The sequence below is a fragment of the Mesoplodon mirus genome (genome assembly GCF_964341445.2).
Source record: "Mesoplodon mirus genome assembly, chromosome: 4".
NCBI lineage: Eukaryota > Metazoa > Chordata > Mammalia > Artiodactyla > Ziphiidae > Mesoplodon > Mesoplodon mirus.
Genome location: NC_138979.1, coordinates 103281717 through 103306518, shown reverse-complemented (window position 1 = coordinate 103306518; position 24802 = coordinate 103281717). Strand labels below are relative to the sequence as shown.

Here is a 24802-nt window from a genome sequence, read left to right as displayed (position 1 = left end):
ATGCTTCTCGCTCATGGCTGTCAATACCTGCAGGGGCAGGGATCAGCCTGTGTCAGTGACAGCAGGCCCACTGTCAATCCTTTAAAGGAGTGGGGGACGGAAATGCCTAAGCATACGACAGACAGTGCAGCGTCAATATAGACCGCAAGTGCTAAAAAGTGATCAAAGCTGAGTAGAGGGGTGACGCAGAGTTTGAAGAAGGATGACGAATTGGCAAAAATCAGGAGAAATGTCTTTTCCAAATAACGAAAACTCCCTAAAGACAAAGACCACAATGATACGTTCAGAACAAGAGTCACTTTAATGCCCTAGAGCTATGTTCATGTACTGTTACAGTCTTGATTTCCCACTAATGGTTTGTCCATGGCAAGCATTTTCGTCCTTGGTTAGCTGCCTCCTGAAATACAGCAGTCCGGTAGCGCACACACAGGGAATGCAACTGTTTCAACATTTTAAGGGGGAAATTTCTCTAATACAATCCAAAATCAAATATTCTCTTTGGAGTCTCTGCTGAGTTTGGATATCAATGTTATTCTTCCCATCTAACGGTAGGAATGATGTAGGAAAGGCTGCATTTATTAAAGCACAAAGTCAAAATTCATCTCGCCCACACTTACCTGGAGGTCACATGTGAACAGTGATGCTCCCTTTGCCTTGGAAACTGTAGTGATTTGTTGAAATGTCAGTAGGTCATGGACATAAATATTATTTTCTGTTTGGAAGGAGGTAAAACACCTGTATAAATGATCACAATTCTCTAGTATAGCCACCTTCAAGACACACACACACACACACAAAATAACTGTGTAACAACCAGAAGAACCAAATGGCAAATACTGGTCGAAGATGTACCTTCAGCTTCACTAACAATGACTTATTCTGGCCCATGACCAGTACGAAAACATTTAGGAAGTCACTTAGTCTTCTAAACTTGTATATTTTGTTCCTTTAAATTTGGGCTGGCTTGAATTAAAGAGCTCTTTCACTTCCAAAGAACACTCTTACACTCTGTCTTTGTCAAGTCTGGAAACTTGTGATGCGATATTTGTACAAGAAATTCCTTTCAAAGCTACTCACATTAGGAGGCTCCAGCAAGAGAAAGGGAACCCCCTGTGGATTTTGTACAAACCCATGGCAAGGATTTCTTTTCTAGCAAAGCCAGCGCAATAATTTCACTTGGGCCTCTTAGCTAGTTTTAGTTAATTTAAATGTTTTTCTCTCGACTAGAAACTAAGTTTAAAATGATTCTACCATTTGGGCCCTGGGCTGAACAGTACAGAGCATGAGGCAAGTTTCTAGTTCTTCTGCTTGTCATGAAAAGACCTCACTGGCCGCCTTCCATGAAACTATGGCTTTTCAAACAAGGCCTGGAATAGTCTGGCCCTGATCTCTCACCTGTCTCTTACCAGTCTCCACCATATACCCTAAGTCTGGCCAGATTTCAGGGCCTTTGCTTAAGCTGTTCCCTCTGCCTATAACACTCTGCCTACCCCTCTCTTCCTGTTGAAACCCTAGTCATCCACTAGACAATGCTGTCCCTCCTATTACTAAGATCCCATGACACTTTTTATAAATTTTCATTGTAACTTATCACGCTGTAACATGAGTACTTTCTGTCATTTTGGTCTTCAAAACCAGAACCTAAGTTTCAAAGATAGAAACCATGTCTCATTCAACTTGTTATCCCCAATGCCTAGAGTAGGACTCAATAAATATTGAATGAATGAATGAAGTGATACTTCTTGGAGAACAGAGCTCAAGATATGGGGGATGCTGGTGCCTTTATTACCTGTGTACCCTGCTGCATCTGGTTAGGAATGTGTCCGTTTCATTGTTAAGTAACAACTATCAAATTAACCATGAAAGGGTTATCAGGTCATAGCTTTTGTTTCTTGACACATGAAATACAAATGCAACCACTTTTCTTACCTAACAAGCTGACCAGAATCTTAAACTGGGAAACCACATGGATCTGGAAAATAGTAAATCATTAGACTCAAACACTTCTGACAAGGTTTAACAAATGTTCATTTTAACTGCAATACTAAAAAGGGACTAAAAAGCCCATATCAATGACAAGGATCTGGCTTATGTGCAATCACAATTTCTGCTCATGAAAGAGGATCTCAGGTACTTGATGGATGGACAGAGATCCCTGCATAAATGGGAGGACAAAGAGCAGAGGATTCAAAGATGAATAAATAATTTTACCAAAGTCCTAGCTTTGACAGGGTCTCATAGAAGTCAAATATTCTTGTAGTGACCACCATCATGGCCTACCTGCTGAATCTTTTTGGAGAAGTTCTTATTGGATTTCTCTAATGTCACTTCAAACCTGTTGCAACCTATGGGAAAGAAACAAACATTCACGTTTCCAAACACAGGGATACATATAAAAATAACTATGACAAAAAATGCTGCTCCATACTGCTCTCCTACATGAATTATAAAAAATTCCTTAAAGACTAGAAGTTGGAGATCTAAAATAGCCAGTTGTGTTTATTGAGTACAGTAAGTTGCTTTCAACTCCAATTTTAGAACAGAGGGTTTCATGCACCTTCACTCGGCATTAGCAGAAAGGATCACACCACAGTTTACTGAAGCGGCAAGGTACTTATGAGGATTTTATCCTACATAATAGTACCTTGGCAAAGTATGTTACCAAAAGAGTATAAAAAGTAACAGTCAAATATAGGAGCCCCAGCAATGAATCCCAGCCCAAAGCATCCTTAGACTGAGACAGACTAAATCCCAGCGGTTACCCTGTGTCCCGTACGACAGAACAGAGCGAACAACACCATCCCCAGAGCTAAAGCAATTTAATGCATCTACACTTACTGCCACTCTCAGGTGATGTTACCTCTGCTGACACTTGCTAAAAAGGGGAAGAAAGTTATAGATCATAAAAAACACATGAGGGCTTCCCTGGTGGCACAGTGGTTGAGAGTCTGCCTGCCAATGCAGGGGACACGGGTTCGTGCCCCGGTCTGGGAAGATCCCACATGCTGCAGAGCGGCTGGGCCCATGAGCCGTGGCCGCTAAGCCTGCGTGTCCGGAGCCTGTGCTCCGCAACGGGAGAGGCCACAACAGTGAGAGGCCCGCGTACCGCAAAAAAACCCACAAAAAAACACATGAAGCCAGCCTTGCTGGGATGACCAAAACATTTAGGATCAAAAGTCACCAGAGTCAAAAAGAGAATAATTATCACAATAATAACAGCCGCTATCATTAACTAAGCGATAACTAAGTGCCAGGCTCTGGATTTTAAAATTTCTATGTATTCTCTGTAACTTCACAACCACCTCAAGAAGTAGGTATTATTATTCCAATTTCATATCTGAGGAACCTGACAGGTCAAGCAGTTAGGTAAGTAGCCAGTGAGAGAAAGCCCAGAGGCAAACTCAGGGCTGACTTTACGTAAAGCCTGTGTGCTGAGCCCGCACTCTGCCACCTGCCTCCCGGCTTGGGGAGAGACTATGTGCACGGCCGACCGCTCAAATCGATGGAGATTCTTTGAGGCAGCCACCAGGGCCCACACCACCAAAGCTGGTCTTACTTCCTCCACATGTCCCACAGAAGAGGAGATGAAGACAGGGCCCTGAAGTTCTGGGAGATTCAGAAACCTGCCCTGTATTATGCCATTACATTGCCCAAGGAAAAAAAAAAAATCAGCCGTTACTGCTTGATAGAGTTCTGTATTTGTAAAGGACTTTATTACCTCTAACAATTCTCTTTATGAGCAGAATTATCTAGGGCAGAGATTCTCACACCTTTTGGCCTCAGGACCCCTTCACCTTAAAACTTACTGAGGACCAGAACTTTTACATGGATTATAGCTATCAATGCTTACCATTACAAATTAAAACTGAGGAATTTAAAAAAATGTGTATTTAAAAAAATTTTTTTAATTAATTAATTAATTAATTTATTTATTTATTTATTTATTTATTTTTGGCTGCTATGGGTCTTCTTTGCTGTTTGAGGGCTTTTCTCTAGTTGCGGCGAGCGGGGGCTACTCTTCGTTGAGGTGAGCAGGCTTCTCATTGCGGTGACTTCTCTTGTTGTGGAGCATGGGCTCTAGGCTCTCAGGCTTCAGTAGTTGTGGCACTCAGGCTCAGTAGTTGTGGCTCGCGGGCTGTAGAGCACAGGCTCAGTAGTTGTGGTGCACGGGCTTAGTTGCTCCGCGGCATGTGAGATCTTCCCAGACTAGGGCTTGAACCCGTGTCCCCTGCATTGGCAGGCGGATTCTTAACCACTGCACCATCAGGGAAGTTCCAAAACATGTATTAACCGACTTAAACATAACAGTAATAAGCTCATTACATATCAGTGTAAATAACATATTTTTATGAATAATAACTATTTTTCCAAATTTAAAAGAAAAGCATTGTTTTACACTTTTGTAAATCTCTTTAACGTCTGGCTTAATAGAAGACAGCTGACTCTCACATCTGCTTCTGCATTTAATCTGTTTTGATACGTTGTTTGGTTGCAGTGTATGACAAACATCTGTCCTCGTGTGGACATTTAGTTGGAAAAGAGAGATATATTTTAACAGCTTTTTCAGATAATTGTGGATCTTCTTTGATGCTATACAAAAATTTGACAAATGGAGTTTCTTGCAATCTGGAATCTGAAAGCTATTAATGAACTTTTCTGTAAAAGTCCATTGGTCTATCTTACACTTCGAATGGCTCTTTTATTCATGCTTGGTTTAGAAATTTCATGCACTGGAAAATACTGGTTCACATAGTTACGCAGATTTTCCAAATGTTGACACATTTTGTTATAGGGCTGAAAAAAAATCATGCTCATTATCACCCCTCATCTCATCAGGAAAACCATAAGTATGGAGAAGCTGTCAAGCTCATGGGGATGGATACAATTTTTCCACAATTCTAATTTTCTCTTGAAAGCTCTATCTTTATCATTAGTAACAAATACTGCCAGTTGTTTTCTTTGAAGTGAGACTCTCTTTGTTCCTTTGTGAGAAAACATCTACCAAACACCCAAATGGTCTGAAAAACCGCAGTCTATCTGTTAGTCATTCTCTCAAGCAAAAATGATGCTCCATGAAATAAGTGGTCAGTTCAGCTCGTTACTCCAACCATCACATAAGTACTTTTCCCCTGAGACAGCCACTGGGCTTTGTACCTTGCATACAACCGAAGTGCTTCATGTGCACTTCCCATTATATTACAGATTATTGAAAAGAGGTGTTCTCAAAGGTCAAGATAGAATAAAATTAATACTTTTTACTGCCCCACAAAGAACATTATTAAGTGAAACTGGCTTAAAGAAAAAAAAAAGCACTGTGAGCACACGCTGGGCAAAAATACAACTGCTTGGACAGTGTGGTGCCAACAAGACTGCCGACCACTGTCTTGAACTTGTTATGAGGGGCAGCAGTCTTAGCTGCCTTAGTTGTGTACCGTCAGTGAAAAAACAATAATGTTTTACTCTTACTGTGAACTCAAGTTTTGACGTTGTGGCTCCTCTGAAAGGATTTTGGGGAACCTCCTGGGGTCTAGAAACTGTCGACTGGAAAAAAATGCACAACCTTAAAGTTGAGAATTATGTTTTATTCTGTAGACTTGCTAAGGACTTAAGCCAGGGAGGAGCCAGGATATGTAGGAGTTCAGACAAAAAAAAAACAGGTAGTCAGACGTCAAAAGATTACTGCTATGTAAGAAAATCAGACTTCTCAAGTTTCTATGTATGGGAGGATGCAAGAGTCTGGGCTCATTGAAATTATTCCTTTGATATGCACCTTAACTATCTAGGGCCAGCATCCTGTTTCTCTCCCTCCTGAATCCCCTCAGGGCGCACAGTTGGAGGCTGCAGTGGCTGGCTGATGGCTTGAGGGCCACATCCTTTGTTTACTGATATGGCAGGTGACATTTTTCCTCCATAAGACCAAACTTTGAGAACCACTGCTCTAGGGTGAGGCATTACTGAAGTAAACCCCAAGTTGTTAAGACCTTAGATAAGAAGTAAGAAGTAATCTAATTCCTCTGTTTAAGAGTAGACTGAGGGGGGCTTCCCTGGTGACTGCAGTGGTTGAAAGTCCTCCTGCCGATGCAGGGGACACGGGTTCGTGCCCCGGTCCGGGAGGATCCCACATGCCGCGGAGCGGCTAGGCCCGTGAGCCATGGCCGCTGAGCCTGCGCTTCCGGAGGAGCCTGTGCTCCACAAGGGGAGAGGCCGCAGCAGTGAGAGACCCACGTACAGCAAAAAAAAAAAAAAAAAAAGAGTAGACTGAGGGAAGGGATATGGGAACAGATGTATATGTATAACTGATTCACTTTGTTATAAAGCAGAAACTAATACACCATTGTGAAGCAATTATACTCCAGTAAAGTTGTAAAAAAAAAAAAAAAGAGTAGACTGAAGTCTCTGAGAAGCCTAGTTTGTGAACTCACAGGAAGGGGATGGCTCAGATCAGATCAGAGTCCAGGTCCCCTTAACCCCAGTCTTTCCATGACATCTCACTACCCGCTCTCTCCCTTCCCTCAGAAAGATAGTCTGGTCATAGCCTTACTGAGGTTTTGATAGGGACACAGTAAAGGGACAAAGTAGGAAATTAAATAGTCAATCCCACTAGGGGACTGTAAGTAAAGAAAAAAGTATGGGAGACCCCTGTAAGTTAATGACCACTCAAGAAAGTTGGTTTATTTAACCACAAAACCACGCAGGCTTGCTTAGCAATAAAACCATGCAACAGAAGCATGAGACATGCTCCAAAACAATAAAACAATGGTGGCATGAGACACACATCCTGCCCAGTGAGCTCAGTAAGTTATTGATTCCTAGGACATGCTCCTCCGCATGCACTAAAAACAAAAATATAAGGAAAAGGTGACATTATACTGAAACCTGAGATGATGTGCCACTTTTAGCATATGTTACTACCTTTTTGCTCATTGCCATTGCACCATGACAGTCCTGGCTTGACCATGTAGGGATAAGAAAATTCCTTTGCCTGACATGGAGGAGGAACTGATGACAGAAGCATGACATCTACTCAAGAATGAGGAAGAAGGTGGTCTTTTCCCCCTCCCCACTTTTCCTTTGATTATAAAACTGTAGCCCACTAAGTTCTCGGGGCATGGCACCCTCTCGCCCACCCGCTTATAAGCCTCACAAGCAACCTACTCTAATAAATCACTTCTTATCTATCGCTTTGCCTCTCAATGAATTCTTTCTGCGCTGAGACATAAAGAACTGGAGCTCCTCGGAGCCTCCCAAAATGCCATCTAGCGGTGTCAGTTCGGAATATCTCAAATTTCGAAACCCAGTTAGTTCTACGGCTGCTTCATGGAGGCCCAGGTCTACTTCTGGCCCATAAACAGACTAGAGCTGGTCCAGAACTGAACTGTTCTCTAGGGGTATAGGGAGAAGTGAAGTCTCTAATCAGTTTGATTTCCTAATTATCTAAGGTAGGTTAATATTGCTATTCAAGTTACCTGTGGGGAAACTGAGGAAGATTAACTAACTTGTCAACGGTTACATGGTGAATTGGTCACAGGGCAAGGAACAGTTGGCACCAGGGTTCCAAGTCACATTAACATTAATATTACCAGTTTGAGTCTATACTATGTTGAAAAGTTTATTCTTATAGTTCAGTTTTCAATTCCTTACCACTTGTATAGAAATGATATATTAAACAAGTTACTTTATCAGAGTATTTAGTATTTGATGGCACAAAGAACTGATTATCTCTTGGGATAAGAATATTAGGCTCTCTTTATCTCCCTGCTTTGCACGTCATCTGAGCCCACAGTAGACAGTCAAGACACAGTTGTTGAAAGCCGAATAAAACCAAAGGCAGGCTTAATTTTTAAATTACAGACTAGGTTAATGTCACAGAATACAAATATTCTGCCTCTGAGAACTAAAATTTAAAGCAAGGGCCAGCAAAGTACTGCCTGGGGTCAAATCCAGTCCTCCACCTGTTTTTGTAAATTACCCTTTACTGGTACACAGCCACACCCATTCATTTACATGCTGTCTACAGCTGCTCTTTTGCTACAGTAGCAGAGTACAGTAGTCACGACAGAGATGTTATGACCTGCAAAGCCTAAAACATTTACTATTTGTGTAAGTCAATAAGGTAGAGGGTACCTGGAGAAAGAGAACCAGTCATGGTTTTCTTGACATAAGAGAAGGCATTTTTGGCCTAAGCCATTTTGTGAGCTAAGCCTGGCCACAATGCTTGTCCTTGGACAGATCTCAGTAATAACGATCTTAAGGGAACAAAAGAACAAACCTTTATCAGGCAAGAGAAGTAACAATAGCAAAGATGAAAAATCAGGTGAAAAGACTCCCAGTTCTGTTTCAGTGGTAAAGGTTAGCCTAGCTTTCTTGAGATTTTGCAGAATTTAACCCCCTCTAAGGTGCTCAACCACCAGATCAACTGGAACCTAAGATGATGATGTTGACCTTTTCAGACCCTCAGTCACTTCACTCAGCTAACGCTTGGACTCCCAACTACCCAAGGCCCTTCATGAATATGCATGGACCCTTAGCTTAAAAAACTTCCCCAACTTTGCTGTTTGGGGAGACACTGCTTTGGGAAAGATCCCTAGTGTTTTCCTTACTTGCTGCAAGTAATAAATCCTTCCTTCTCCCACTCTCTGCCTTGGTTTTGTCTTTTGGCTCAACACCCACTACGAGGCGAACCCCGTTTTCAGGTAACATTTAATCCTTTTTTGGGAACAAGTTGGCTGACTCCTGATTTAAAGGAAAGTTGAAAAACTTAGAAATGAAATACAGTAAGTCCCCCACGTACGAACCTTCCAAGTTGCGAACTTTCGAAGATGCGAATGCGTGTTCCATCAACATCAGGAGTGAGTGAAATTGCAGCTTGACCTCCGATTGTGTTAGCTGGCTACCTAGGCTAACTTTGTTGGACACCGAGGCTAACTTTGCTGGACTTATGAATGGGCTGTCAGAATGGAACTCATTCGTATGTAGGGGACTTACTGTAAACCCTGTTTTGATCTTCTGGTTTCTCTTCTTATCCCACCATAGAACCTGACCAGGTACCTTCCTCCCTCCCTATTGCACCAGTGGAGTGTAGCAGAATATGCCACCCCAAAATATGCTACTCTGGCACAAGGATTATTTTGAGTTGAAGGTAACAGAGAAGAAGCAGATACAAGAAAAGCTCTCTGCTCTCCACCATCTGCCAAAGAGAAAGACACAAATTTACAAGGGTGCCTCCCCTTTCCTCTCTATCAAGGACAATATTTAATCAATTTAGAGACAACTTGAGACCCATATCAGCCCACAGATTGCACCAGAGGAATCTACATAACAAACATCTCCAATTAGTTCCCCCATATATTTGCCTTCTCATAATTTGCCACTGTAGAAACTCAAAGTCCTTTTCCTTTGTCTTGTTGCTTCTCTGATTTACAGGTCCCCATACAATCAACCTAAGATGGGTAGAGTTAAAAATAATTTTTTCCTCCTTTACACCAGTAAGATACTTTTTTTTTCCCAATATGTTACCTTTGCTACAGGTTCCAAAGAGAAGGCTCTATTTCCACAGTTACATTAAGCTATTCACTATGATAAGTTATATATTAGATTGAAAGCTATGAAATTTTGTTTTTTCTAATATAGCCAAATAATGACAATTTCATATGATTCAACCTACTCTGGCATTAACAGCTGACTTCTATACTCTGTAGCTCCAGGGTATAATATCCAAATACATCAATTTTCCACAGAGAACACAAATAAAATTAGGAAAAGCAAGGTACTTTTTTCCCCATTAGAGGGCACTCTAACAGAATAAATGTCAAATACTTTGTTATTATTCTACATTTTTACTGACAAAGAAATATTTGATTAAAGTTTTAGTTTTCAAAGTCCTTGCATCTGACCCCAACAATTTTGTGAGATGCTTTATGGAAGAGGAAACTGACATTGGAAAGGACCTACTCATAGTCACCTGACTGGGGAGAAGTAAAACCTGACTCAAGCCCAGGTCCCCTCTGTCCTAGTCCACCCCGCAGAAGTTTAACAAGATCTTTAACATCAATGGCTCCTAATTTTTTTTTCCTACTACCATACCATTTACATGAGAATTTTACTCCCATTAGTAATATTTCTTATTTCTGGCATGAGTCTCCAAGAAGTGAGAAGGGAAAAAACATCTAGCCCCACCTCCCAGATGGGGGTAGGGAAATACAGTCTGAAAAAAAGAGAAAACCCTGGAGATTCTCACAAATTTCTCCCCACTTTTCCACTGCACTACCACCAACCCCCAGTCACTCTTTTAACGGTCCAGTTTTAGTATATGTGCTGCTGAAGCAAGCACTCTTTTAATGGTCCAGGAATCACTGATTTTACAGTGTATACATATCTTTTTTTTTTTTTTTACATGAGCAGTAAGCCACCTCGTACTTTGTTCTGAAAAACTGCCACTTACCAACATCCTTCCGAATCCTATAGAGAAGAAGATGACCTTGTTTCGTTCCAACAAGCAGCCATTCCTCTGGAAAAGAAAAGGACCATCAGCTTTAGTATGACCCTATTTCTTTAGCTGGAGCTTATAATCAGAAATCAAGGGGTTGAGAAAATGAGTTGCTTTTGATGTAAGTGTTTTGAAAAACTAAGAAATGTTTATATTCAAGAAATGTTTGAGGGACTTCCCTTGTGGTCCAGTGGTTTAAGACTGCACTTCCACTGCAGGGGGCACAGGTTCGATCCCTGGTCGGGGAACTGAAATCCCACATGCCGTGGCATGCAGTCAAAAAAAAAAAGAAAAGAAAGAAATGTTTGAGAACCAACTAACTGAAAAAATATTTATTGAACTAGGTGAGACATGAAAGAATGAAAAATGTCCCTGGCTTCATTGTTTCAAAATGAAACTAACCAAAAATTTGATGGAAGTTTATAAAATCATAAAATGGGTAGTATAAACATAAAACTAGGTACCTAATCTCAGAAATAACAGCTAAAAGGCATCCTTTGAAGGTTTGATGATTTTACTTTAGGAAAAATAAGAAGTGCCACAGCATATTAAACTTACAGAATTCATTAACTCAAAAGATGGTCTAACAGATAATAATAAGTGTTGCCAAAGACGTGAAGAAACTGGAACCCTCATACATTGTTGGCAGGAAAATAAAATGGTGCAGCCCTTTGAAAAACAGTCTGATGGTTCCATAAAAGACAAAACATAGAGTTACCATATGACCCAGCAATTCCACCCATGGGCATACACACAACAGAAATGAAAACATATGTCCACACAAAAACTTGTACATAAATGTTCATAGGAGTATTATTCACAATAGCCAAAAGGTGGAAACAACCCAAGTATACATCAACTGATGAATGGATAAACAAAATGTGACATATCCATAAAATGGACTATTAGACAGCCATTAAAAGGAATGAAGTGCTGATATATGCTACAATAGGATGGATCTGACAACATTATGCTAAATAAAAGAAGCTAGACAAAAAAGGCTACATATTGCATGATTCTATTACATGAAATGTCCTGGATAGGCAAATCTAGAGACAGAAAGATTAGTGGTTGCCTGGGGCTCGTAGGCTTAGGAAAATGGGGCTGGTGGGATTGGGGAAAAAGAAATGGGGTTTCTTTTTAGGGTGATGAAAATGTTCTAAAATTGTGGCAATACTTGCACAACTCTGTGAATGTACTAAAAACCACTGAATTGTACACTTTAAATGGGTGAATTGTATGGTATATGGATTACATCTCAATAAAGCTATTATTTAAAATGAAAAAAAAAAGATGGTTTAGGCCAGTGGTTCTTAAACTTTGGTGTGTATCAGAATTATTTGGGGATTTATTAAAACAGATTGCTAGGCCCTACCCTCAAGTTTCTGATTCAGTAGGTCTGGAAGTGGGCCTGGGGATCTGCATTCCTAACAAGTCCCCAGGTGATGCTGATGCTGTTTGTTCAGGGACAGCATTTTGGGAGACATCGGTCTAGGCTAAAAGGCAAAAGGTTCAGAAAGGACTTAAATAATTACCCTGACAGATTTATATTAAATCACTAAGGGAAGTTAAGCATGTACTTCCTCAGCTTTTTGAGGTTGTTAACAGTCACTTATTCCTTTCATAAACTTTTGATCTTTTGCAAAATAAAATATTAGATAATGACATAAATAAACTTTACTGAGCATGCATTGTGTTCCAGGAAATGCTAAGCACTTATCATAGGTTATAACAACTATCCTTTGACTATGTCCTTTTCTTAAATCCCCATTTTATAGATGAGGAAGTTGAGGCCTAGGGGATAGGTAACTTGTCCAGAGTCACACATGTAGTAAGATATGTGTAGCAGGGGCAGGATTCCAACTCCAGTCTTTCTGACCCTTAACCCCATGCTACAATACACTTACTAAGGCATCCCATCTCAAAAGAATAGGTGTCAGCCAGAGGCTATCTGAAAGACAATGGTTACGTTTATAAAAACAGGTCAGGGGCCACATCAGGAACATTTCTCCAGGTTGATGTCCTTAGTCTTCCAGAAAAAGATAGTGACTCTGTCCTCTTTTGGGTTTTAAAGTAAAGGCAGAGCACAGAAAGTAAGACACAGTGTGCTCTCAATGACATAGATGGAAATCAGAAATAACACTAGCTCCAATGGAACACTGGTGATTTATGTTGGAACAGAACATGGTGGAAAAAAAAAAGAATTCAGTTCACAATGCTTGCTTTGCAAACGATATTATGTTTAGAACTTTACTTATAGATATCACAGTATTGAGCAATTGAAAATATTAAAGTTGATTTTTAGGACACCCACTAATGTTTCAAATACAAATAAAATGAAGTAGAATCTTTTTAAATTCATTTATAACATATAGAAAAATCTATAGCAAAAAGGCCACCATAATGTTCACCATCTTCCCCATCCTCTCCACTGTGACCCCCAAACCCCTGCCAGTTTCTATTTTTCTTTACCTCTTTCAACAGCTTCATCTCCCACCCTGGTCTGCAAGGCCTATCAACTTTACCTCTACAAGGTACCCGGCAACAGCCCTCCCCCACAGAGTCTCTCCAGGGACCCCTCAGCTGGTCTCACTCTATGTATACTTCGATGTTTGCTATCTGTTACCTTAGAGCATAGCTCCAATGCTGTCACACTGGGGCTTAAAAAAATCCTCATGAAGCTGTACTACCAAAATATGAAGCCAAACTCCTAAGTATGACTTTTAAGAGTCTGCTTTCCATTTTTATTGAAATGTTTATTTACCAATAGATGTTTCTATCAAACGTCTACTCTATTGGTCATGAAATTGAATCAGGCAAATTCACTGAAATTAAAAAAAAATTTTAATTGAAATTTTATTTGACCTTTCTCAAGCATTCCTTTGGAGATGCTGAGGAAAATGCGTTTCTCATACATGCAAAGTATTGTTAACAGCTTTCTTTTAACTAGTAAAAGCACCACATACATACTCATTCCTAATCCTCAAACTCAAAAGGAAAAATAGTGGGGACTTCCCTGGTGGCGTGGTGATTAAGAATCTACCTGCCGGGCTTCCCTGGTGGTGCAGTGGTTGAGAGTCCGCCTGCCGATGCAGGGGACATGGGTTCGTGCCCTGGTCCGGGAAGATCCCACATGCCGCAGAGCGGCTAGGCCCATGAGCCATGGCCGCTGAGCCTGCGCGTCCGGAGCCTGTGCTCCGCAACAGGAAGTGCCACAGCAGTGAGAGGCCCGAGTACCGAAAAAAAAAAAAAAAAAAAAGAATCCGCCTGTCAATGCAGGGGACACGGATTCGATCCCTGGTCCAGGAAGATCCCACATGCCACAGAGCAACTAAGCCCGTGCGCCACAACTACTGAAGCCCACACGCCTAGAGCCCGTGCTCCACTGCAATGAGAAGCCCACGCACGGCAATGAAGAGTAGTCCCCGCTCGCTGCAACTAGAGAGAGCCCATACACACCAATGAAGATCCAATGCAGCCAAAAATAAATAAGTTAATTAAATTTATTAAAAAGAAAAGAAAAACAGTGTATCACCCAGAGGTAATGATGGCACAGAGCTCTGAAGAGGCTTGATTTGGTTACAGATGTCTGTGGGAGCTCAGATGGCCAGAGGACCTGACCCAGGCTTGTCTGTGCACACTCTATGTCATCATATAACACAGCCGTGCACATAAAACACAGAAAATGAAAAGCCTGCAGAGCAGGCAGAGCACGGGGTAGACAGTCCCTTCTGAGACTCAACATTGCACATCAGAAAGTGGAACAAACTACACAAACGAGTAACACACGCAAAAACAAACAAGAGTCAGCCCTAGAAAATTCCTGATGGACTAATCCTGAGCCACAGGTTAGACATGATTCCTCCTGGGAAGGAAGGTAGAGCCCTTTAGCTCACAATTACCCTAGTGAAGCTCCATCCAACGTTGCAACCCAGTCCAAACTCATGTGATAAACAACCACTGCTGAACACAGCAGGGAGTACACAGATGAACAGGGTAGTGGGCACTTCTTTTCTTTGGGTCATACGGCAAAGAACAGTGTTTCTCAAAGCATCAGCCCCTGTTTAGCTGCATCAGAATCACTTGGACTTACTAAAAATACACATTCCTGAGCCCTGCTCCTAGAGATTCTGATGCAATGATTCTGTGGTGGTGCCCCAAAATCTGCATTTTTTAATTTAATTTTTTAATTACATGAGACATTTACCTAGTTCCAAAGCTAAAACTATGAGAAGTCCCTCCTTGTCCACTTCCCCCTGTTCTCTTCCTTCTGCTATAGGTAACCATTTTAATCATTCTTGATTTATTTTTCCATTGTTTCTTTGGAAAATATAAATAAAAATGATTGGGTATACACACACACAGATACACACACACACACACACACACACTCCACATTTTTTATAGGCTCTGAATATACATCAAAGTTTGAGAAACAGGCTCTAGAATCAGACATGATTTACTGGACGTGACCTTGGAAAAACTACTTAAATTTTCAGGTTCTTCTTCTGCAAAATGGAGTTGTTATTATTTCATAAATGCTTAATACAGATTAGTACTCAGTAATGGAAGCCATTACTACTATTAATTAATTAAACAAATATTTAATAAGTATCCATTATGAGTCAGGAACTGTTCTAGGCACTGCAAATAAACCTATGTACAAAACAAAGTTACTGCTCTGAAGAAATTTATATTCTAATATGGAATGAGAGAGACAATAATAGCATATAAAATAACATTAGGTGGCAATCTGTGAAAGAAGATAAGGCTGAGTAAAAGAGTAGCACATCAGTGGATGTGGCATTTTCTTTTATATAGAATAGTTAGGGAAGGTCCTGCAGATTTATGGGACATTTCAGCAAATGAAATGAGGAATGAGCCATATAATACCTAGGACAAGAGAGTGCCAGGCAGAGGAAACAGCAAGTGCAAAGGCCCTGAGACAGTTACATACTTTTGTGCTCATGGAACAAGTAAGACAGTGTAACTAGTATCAGAAAGAAGCAAGGGATAAGAACATAGGGGATAAAATCAGGGAAGTAACCAGAGGCCTGATCATGACAGGTGCTGTGATGACAGGTGTTGTTATTCTACTTGTGATGTGAAGCTACTGGAGGGTTTTGAGCAGAGGAGAGATGCAATTAGATTAAGTTTTCAAAGGGTCACTCTACCTCTGTGTGGCTAAAATACTGCAAATGGCACAATAGCAAACCCAGGGTAATCTGTCAGAAGGCTACTACAGTAATTCAGATGAGTGAGCCTGGTGTCTTCATCAACAGTAGTTAACAGTAGAGATGGAGAGAAGTGACTGGATTGTGGAATTTTTCAGGAGGTGGAGCAGACAAGATTTGCTGATGGATTGGATGTGGTGTATAAGAGAATAAGAGAAGTCAAGAATAATTCCAATGCTTTTGGCCTTAACCAAATGAGCAAACAGAAATACCATATGCTGAGCTATGGGATACAGGGGGACAGACATGTTTTAAAATCAAGAACTGTTTTGGCCATGCAACCAGATATCCAAATGAAGATGCTGAAGAGGCAGCTGGATTCTACAACTACAGAGTTTCAGAAGAAGTCATCATCATCATCAGTATTTCCCTCATTTCCATATCCCAGGAGATGGATTATGGTGGCTCTGTGACATCTTCCAGCTCCAATACTGTCTGGCTCTCCAGAAGCCTGGAGGTTCCTGGATGAACTTTCCGCCTAAGGTCATGGTGTAGATAGAAGAGGTAACAACTAGAAATAGCAATATTTATTGCTGGTAAAGTCTGAAAATAAAGTAGTTTTGAGGCACAAGGCAGTAAATGGCCTCTTGTAGCCAATACCTATCACAGCATCCTAGTAGGCAATGGGCGTTTCTCCTGTTTGCTTGGAGATCAGGCAGAGTGAAAGCTATCTACCATTTCAAAAACTGTATTTCTACAAAGCACAGGTTCAGGGAATCTTCACTGACACAAACTGCAGTTGGTGAAAGAGACTGAGATATGTGTACTGCTAGTCCCACAGGGTATCAGAGTCAAGGATTCTGACAAGCTAAGTACAGTGTGATAAGTAGCTGCATCCATCCTTTTCAGAAGTATATGTCCGAGGCTGAGTGGAATACCCCTCCCTCCACGTTCCCATGTTAGGCAGCATATGTCTCTAGTATCATTTATCTTGCATCGTAATCTGTTCATATTTCTTTGCCTGCCACTGTGTGTCCTAGGAGCACAGGCATTGTTTCTTATTCATCCTTGTATTCCTGTCTCTAGCAGAGTCTGGTCCATGTAGGCACTTAATACATATTTGATGAAGAAACAGGAGAATGAGCCCCTTTGTACTGAGTGTCAGGCCTTTCATTTTTTCAATTTCTTTATTTCTCCTCTATTTATTTTTAATTTTTACTGAGAGCATTTAATGACAGAAAAATGGAGGTTTTCTTGAGACATCTGGAGGAAGCAGGATTCTCTCCTTAACCCTAGGACAGCTTGCTGTGGAGGTGTGACTTTAAAGAGGCCCAGAGCTAAACAACAAGGTCCTACTGTAGAGAACAGGGAACTATATTCAATATCTTGTGATAAACCATAATGGAAAAGAATATGAAAAATGTATATATAACTAAATCACTTTGCTGTACAGTAGAAATTAACACAACATTGTAAATCAACTATACTTCAATAAAATTAAAAAAAAAAAAAGAGGTCCAGGGCTGCTAAAGGTTGGGGTGGTGGTGAGGGGCACACATTAATAAGAAGATCTAGAGCGAAAGCATCTTACTGAAAAGGATGTGAAGAACTCTGACTAGGTGGCACTGTCCACAGATAATGAATAGGACGCCGGCTTCCACCAGGCCCATCATGGGTACCTGGCTCAATATAAGATCTGATTGAGGGTTCTGAGCCACCTTTTTATGGCCCTTGATTTCTAGGACCTGGACTTTAACAGGAAAGACTGAAATTACTTCTGTTTGGTCTTTGGTTATCAGACACACACTCACAGACAGGAGCATAATGTTTGTAGTTAAGAGTCAAGGTTTAGTTCAGAAACCATTTGTATTCTGAAGCAGAGAAGAGATACCTGACCCTGCTTTCTTCACTGGCCAATCCTAAAAGGATCATGCGAGTTTTTATAGGTTAGGTTTCATGACAGCCTGGAATGATGCTCTTCTACAGAAAAGCTAGGTAACTTGGGCATTTTGACTATAAGGCAATCAACCACCTGGCTAGATTAAGAGTGGAGAGTAACAAGTTAGCTACAGTAATTAGAAGTAAGCGATGAGTGCTCACTAAGCGGGTAAAGACATAGCTGTTAACTTGTTCCATGCAAAAAACAAACCAACCAACCATCAAAAGCAAACAGCTCCACCACCCTCGCTGTCAACAGTGCTCTGCCTTCCCTCATCCTAGGCCCCTCTCGGACGGCGTTCGACCGGAGTCCACACAGCCAGACTCCCGTCCAATTCCCTAGCCTCGTGAAAGGTCCCAGCCGCTCCCGCGCTGACCCCGCCTGGCCCCTCGGCTCACCCCAGGCAGCCAGACAGTCGATCTGCAGAGGCAGCTTTTCTAGAATCGGCACCGGTTCAAAGGCGTCGTGCATGGCGGCGGGCGGAGTCGCCGCCGCCGCCGCAGTCTCACCCGGACTATGCCGGGTCGGGTGTGGGGACGGAATCAGGCCAAGAGCCGGGACCCCCGCTACTGGCTATTGGGCAATAGAGCCATCATCAACACCGGACTTCCTGCAGAGTCAAGCCCGCCCCTTCCGCAACCGAAGCCTCGCCCCTTCCGCTCCGGTTCCTAGTGTACCCTCGAGGAATGCCCTGGTGATTGGGACCGTGTTTCACCCTGGACCGACCTTCTCCATCGTGGAGTGCGAGTGGCCATGGGCTTAACAAGAAGGAAAAAGGATTTTAATCTTAGAACTGTCTTGGGCAGCATAGGGTGGTGAAGAATTCAGGCTTTGGTGTCAGTTAGACCTGGGATGGAGACGTACCATTTAGGAAATGGGCTAAGTAGCTGTGGCGTTTAAGGAACAATCTCTAGAAGCCTTAGTTTCCTTATCTGCAAAATAATGGTAGTGTCGTGTACCTACCTAATGTGTGAGCGCTTAGCAACGCCTGACAATCTAAGCACTCAATGGTAGTTTTAGTGTTACCATTATAAACCCAACTAGTTCGAGTACCTTACCCTTGTATTGTACGGGTTGGTCTAGGCCTGTGGTTCTCAAAGTGTGGTCCCTAGATCAGCATCACCTGGGAACTTGTTAAAAAGGCAATCTCAGACCTCATTCCAGCCCTATTGACTCAACTGTGGAGTGGGGAGTCCAGTAGTCATTTAATAAGTCCCCAAGGAGAGTCCATGAACTTTAAAGTTTGAGAACCAATGCAAGAATGATCTGTATCTGGCAGTTTAGCCCCAAGAAAACAGCAGACATGTCATAAAATTAAGCATTTGGTTTAAAGCAAAATGTAAAAAAAGGAGTGAGCCTATGATGTAAGGTGTTAAAAAACAAAAACAAAAACCCACCGGCCCTGGTCAGTTTTACAGTCTCTTCATCTGTAAATTAGGAATACTGTCCCATCTTTATCAAATGCTGTTTCTGATAATCAAATGAAATACTTTCAAGTTGTAAGAAACACAAAAATTGCTAAACAAATCTTGTGGCTGGTTTTCACCATAGAAACTGAACAACTTGAAAATTTAGAATTACCAGCTGCGGTGCTAGAAGAAGGCCGAATACCTTGTAGTTCCAGACCCAAGGACCAAGACCAAAATAAACAATGTAAACTCTAAGGTAACAGGTCAGTGTGATACTATAAATTCCTTCTGAACCTCTTCTAGGAACTGATACACTATAACTAAGCAAAGTAACACAAGAAGCCATAAGAGAAAGCAGAAAGAATAATCAACCTATAGAATTTGTGCTATACACTCCTCCTTAAAACAACAGGTTCTTGGGAATTCCCAGGTGGTCTAGTGGTTAGGACTTGGCACTTTCACTGCCATGGCCCAGGTTCAATTCCTGGTTGGGGAACTAAGATCCTGCAAGCCACATGGCATGGCCGGGGTGGGTTTTTTGGGTTTTTTTTTTAACCTAGTCTCAAGTTAATATCTAACCAGTCTCAAAAAATATCTGACCAACTATCCTGCTGCATTATGACTACTATTCACTTGCTAAGTTTCAGTGTGGAAGAACAGAAGCACACGAAGTTAACACCAGCCTTTTGCGAATGAGTTAACCTGAAAACAGTCAGTTCTTCATATTGTTTCTTAGAGATACTATCTAGATGATTTTTTTTGTTGTTAATCACCATACCAAAGAGCTATAGAGAAATGTTACATAAATATTTAACACTTTAGTGAAGATTGTAGTAGTTTGGTCACTGGTTTGAACAGAAAATAAGACAACACAGAATAAAAACCATGGAAGGAAAATTCTACAAGAGTGAGTTTGGGAGAAAGAAGGGTCTTTAGAGAAAGTCTGGAAAAAAAGTGAGAAAAAGGTATCAATTTTGTTAAAATTTTTTAATATTAAAAAGTGGCATGAACTTTCTATGTAGAACAAAAAATCTTGGGAAGGCAAAATTGGACAAAATCATTCAAACAAATATAGTGCTTCAAATGAATCCCATCACCTTGTGATGTTTCTTATAAACCATCCCTAAACCAACACCAGATACAAGAACAGTCGATCCTAAAGAATGAGCAGCAGTCCAGGGCCTCCACACTATTTCATGCAGAAAAAACTGTTTAAGCCAGAAGGACCTGTTTCCTTTGTATTAGCTCCTGCTTCTGAAGCATTATAATCCCTTTAACAGGGTGCTCACTCACATGCACTTATGACGGAGTGCCTTTCTGCATCTAGTACAACACCCAGTAAAAGGCATGAAGGCAAGCAAAGCATTGCCTAGGACTCTGCAATGCTGCCCCTGAAGGCTTACAAAACAGTAGTTAAAAGTTCTGGAGTGTGCACCACATTGCCAGCAATGGGATGTGTCACAATAGCAGATGTCAAAAGAGTTAAGCTAATATTTCTCTCTAAAGTACATCTGAAATAGAAAAATCTTTAATATACACCGTTTGTAAACAAAATTGCACTTGATTTTGCTTTTTCAAATGATCTAAATCACACTGTAACAGTCTCTTTATTTCTTTTTTTTTTTTGGTTGTTCTTTTAATCATTGTTAGAACCATGGCTCCTTAACGCAGAAGGACTCCTTTTTCTCAAAACGACCTCTGCAAGATTTAACCTTAGCTTCCCAGGAAATGCAAAGATAATTAACAATTTCCCCCATCACCTATGTAACTCCCTAAATAAATAAAAATTACAGGCAGTTGCTCCTGGATATTACTTATTATGGTGTTGATGTCACAGTTCTTCAGAAGATGTTAAATTTTTTAGTTTGACAGATTAAACAATTTAAACATTATAGAAGGTTTAGGAACAACATACACAAGTTGCATAAACATCCATGTCAGGGTGTGGGAGGGAAAGGGGCATCAATGCTGAAAATAAAAAACTTGTAGATTTTTCTCATCCTATGACCTTGTTTTCAATAGAATGTTCTCCTTGTTCCAACACCTCTTGCCAGCTCCAATGCGCAAAGATCAAGGAACAGATCAGGATGTCATTGCCTCCTTTAATCCCATGGAGCAGTGTAAAGACTAACACAGAAGCTGATCTCTTCCCAGATACTAGCCATCTTCAGCTGCAAATCTTCCCATTCTTTACTCCATTTTGGACCTTTCAAAGTGCGTGATCATTCGTTCCTAGGGGGAAAAAGGTTATGCTAAGTTTATTAATTTTAAATGGTCTACATTCCAAATATCTTTTCCAAAGATGACGACACACACATTTTCTGTAAGTACTTGCTTATGTTCATTAAATACTTAGAGCAATGGTTCCTAACCATCTATAAGGATTTTGAAACACACAGATGTCCAAATCCCAAGATTAACTGAAGCAAAACCTCTAGGCTTCTGGACAACAAACCACAAATCAAAGGAAACTGTATATTTTAGAGTCACTTAAGCTTTAATAAAAATGTGTACCTCCTCTGATTCAGGAATTTAACTTAGTGAAATAGTCAAGGATGTGGGCAAAGATTTAGCCACTAGCATCTCCACTGCAACACTCAGAATTATAACAAAATACTAGAAAGAATTAAGTGTCCAAAAATATAGGACTGTATAAACAAACTACAGTATATCCTTACAATGAAATATACTGATTAAAATTACATATGATGAAAAAGTTCTAGAGATCTGTTGCAAAGCAATGTGCATATAAGTCAACACTTTGCACTTGAGAAAGGTTAGAATGGTAGATTTTACGTGTTTTTCACCATAATTTTTAAAAATCATGTAAAAATATTACATTTGACTATAAAATAGTATTTATAGTATGCCATTTCAATTGAGAAAATTAATGTAATACTACTAAATTTCACAGTAATTACACAGTAATTTTACCTTATTTTTTCATTTTTCCTTTGCTTCATTTGCTAAGTACCTATAACAAATTTATCCCAAACTCTGACAGAACTGTAAATCCCTTTTCAATATGATCAATTACATCAGATTATCTATCCTTTTCAGGTTTTTTCCCTTAGAAATACTCGTCCCTGAAGCTCTCTGTTCTCCCGCTCCATTCCGGACTAGCTGTTCTCCAAATTTGTTGCCCAGCTGTCACACTCTGGGAATTTCTTACATCATCCTAGGAATTTATTCCTGCCTCTCTGTGTCGGATCCTTTACTTCCTGGATCCTAAGTCTTTCTCTTTTTAGTTCCCTCATTTTATGAATAACATTTTCTACTATTTTCCTGAGAAAGCACACGTCAATTATTTTAGTTTTTGCATGACTGAAAACATCTTTGTTTTACCCTTATACTGATAGTTGAGTACAGAATTCTAGTTTGAAAATAATTCAAAGACATTGTTCTATTATCTTCTAGCTTCCAACATTGTTGAAGAGTCTGATGCTGTTTTAATTCCTAGTCCTTTATTTAATTTGTTTCTCTTGTAATTCACTGAAGTTCTTTTTCAGTTCTTGAATCATTTTTTCACACAGGAAAATATAAACAGATGAAGTCAGTGCCACCAAAAGTACCACAATAAACCCATATTCCCATAAACGGCACAACTGGGTTTCACATACTCAGCCTCCTCTGGCTGAAATATGCGTGTCTGGAGAGCTGGAGCCAACGGGATACCCTGAAGGCAAATTGTTAGCAGAAGATGGCTCCCAAGAGAAAGATCTAGGAACTGCAGAATATACCACAAAAAGCAAAGGCTTGCCTGAAAGGTAGAGTTCTCAATTATCTCAATGCATGCAACAGCTAAGGAATCTGACACTGTGTACTGCACCACACAGCAGGTCAGTGAGAAGTAAACAAACCATTTTTTAGCAGTCAATCCAACACAGTAAGTCACAATTGGGCAGAGGCTTTTAAAAGGCTTTCTGAAATCGTGACTCTAGAATAACCTAAACATTCAGAACATGTCTAGAAGTGGTTTCCACGAACTCAGACTGCAATTCTTACATAAAATCTCATGTGAAATCTTCTAGATAAAGTGTATGGAGCCATATTAAAAGACTAATAATCAACATAAACATTAGAGGTACTAATTATCTTTATTATCTGGAGGACAGTGACACAGATAACACTGCATAGTAGGTAACTTAAAATAACTTTTTTTTTTTTTTTCGGTACGCGGGCCTCTCACTGTTGTGGCCTCTCCTGCTGCGGAGCACAGGCTCCGGATGCGCAGGCCCAGCGGCCATGGCTCACGGGCCCAGCCGCTCCACGGCATGTGGGATCCTCCCGGACCGGGGCACGAACCCGTGTCCCCTGCATCGGCAGGCGGACTCCCAACCACTACGCCACCAGGAAAGCCCCAACTTTTCTTTATTATTTTTCCCTAGACTAGATAAGGGTTAAATTTGAATTTCTTAAAGACAAAGGAATTAGTGGAAGAGTATGGTACTGGCTACCCAGTTTAAACAAAGACATTCTCAAGTCTGACCACACTTTGTAAGAAATAAAAGGGGGACATGTACAGAAAGGAAACATTCTTGAATAATTCAGTTATAATATTAGTATTTCTCTTTTCATCCTTTGTCAACTATACCAAATATAGTTCATCAGTCCATTACCGAGTCATATAAATAAATCTCCTTGAACAGAAGACTTAAGCCACCAGACCCATAGTTTATGTGCATATGATCTGATTACTAACCTCATCTGAATCCAGAAGGGCTGGAAGTGCTCTGCAGAGAGAAAAACAAACTAAACGATGTAAAATAAAGCCATAAATGGTTCAAAAAGGACAGTGGAATAATGACTACAATTTAAAGTTTTTGTAACTACCTAAGATTTGCATTCCATTGAAGACATTTCAGGAAAAGAAAAAGCAATACAGAAAAAAAAAAAAAAAAGAATCACGGTTACTAGAATTGTATGGACTTTAATAGGAACAATGTTTAATTAAAATTATAGGCATGGAAAGGAACTCAAAAATTCCAAAAGGATTATCCCACTGATTTTAGGAAGACCTATAGCTAAATCTTTCTGAGCAGAAATGTCATCTGAATGAATAATCTGGATTATTTTTGCTTGTATATCATTCCTGGTCTTTATTTTCTAACATCTTTTTAATATTTTTAATACTTCAAATTATTTTAGTAATTTAACCTTTTACTTCTAGAGTTAACTACAAGCATTCTCATTACTATGCTCTTCAGCTCATTCATTTAAAATAATAAAAGTAATACTAACTGTGAAAAAGGATTCTTGTGGTAAGGATTCAAAAACTTACACATCTGTCACAGATGAAGGAACATTCTCTTCTACCCATTTTAAATCATCTTCCTGCTGAGAACATATAAATGCCAGATGTTACCAAAATGCACTAAAATATACATCTCAAGTAACGATCTAAAGAAGTCTCAATTTAGTCTTTTGTCACTCTGAACTAGTATATTCACATAACAGGACAAATAACAGAAAAGTCAAATAATTTAATAAAAAAAACTAAACTATATGAATGAAATATAAAATGATATCCTACATCCCTAAACGCTTTCTTCTCAGTAATCTAATACCTAGAGTTTTTGCTTCATGTAAGCTTTGCTCCTTAAAACTGAGATAAACTCTAAAGCCCTTTTAAATGCAGAGTGAATGCACAGTTCTTAAGGAAAAAAAAGCTGACTGAAAAACTCTTGATTTTTTTAAAAAATTGAAGTATACAGTTGATTTACAATGCTGTGTTAATTTCCACCGTGCAGCAAAGTGATTCAGTTATACACATATTCTTTTCGATTATGGTTTA

At 40.1% G+C, this 24802-nt stretch overlaps 2 protein-coding genes across 5 annotated transcripts in view; both read right to left on the bottom strand.

Annotated features, from left to right (window-relative positions):
• VPS39 (VPS39 subunit of HOPS complex) overlaps positions 1-18218 on the bottom strand; it is a 54469-nt gene extending 36251 nt beyond the window's left edge. Inside the window, exons 1-5 of the mRNA XM_082618571.1 lie at positions 17998-18218; positions 10442-10507; positions 2281-2345; positions 1930-1972; positions 618-712 (exon numbers count right to left, since the gene is read on the bottom strand). Of these exons, the coding sequence (XP_082474697.1) occupies positions 618-712; positions 1930-1972; positions 2281-2345; positions 10442-10507; positions 17998-18070 (342 nt within the window). The 5' untranslated portion in view covers positions 18071-18218. The remainder of the gene's footprint in view (positions 1-617; positions 713-1929; positions 1973-2280; positions 2346-10441; positions 10508-17997) is intronic.
• A 1762-nt stretch (positions 18219-19980) lies between these two features.
• Positions 19981-24802, bottom strand: part of TMEM87A (transmembrane protein 87A) — a 43808-nt gene continuing 38986 nt past the window's right edge. For 2 of the 4 annotated variants that reach the window (XM_082618904.1, XM_082618905.1), the window contains exons 18-20: positions 24290-24345; positions 23711-23741; positions 19981-21240 (exon numbers count right to left, since the gene is read on the bottom strand). In XM_082618904.1, the coding sequence (XP_082475030.1) occupies positions 21199-21240; positions 23711-23741; positions 24290-24345 (129 nt within the window). In that variant the 3' untranslated portion in view covers positions 19981-21198. The remainder of the gene's footprint in view (positions 21241-23710; positions 23742-24289; positions 24346-24802) is intronic. The other 2 variants (XM_082618906.1, XM_082618907.1) reach the window with 1 other exon arrangement.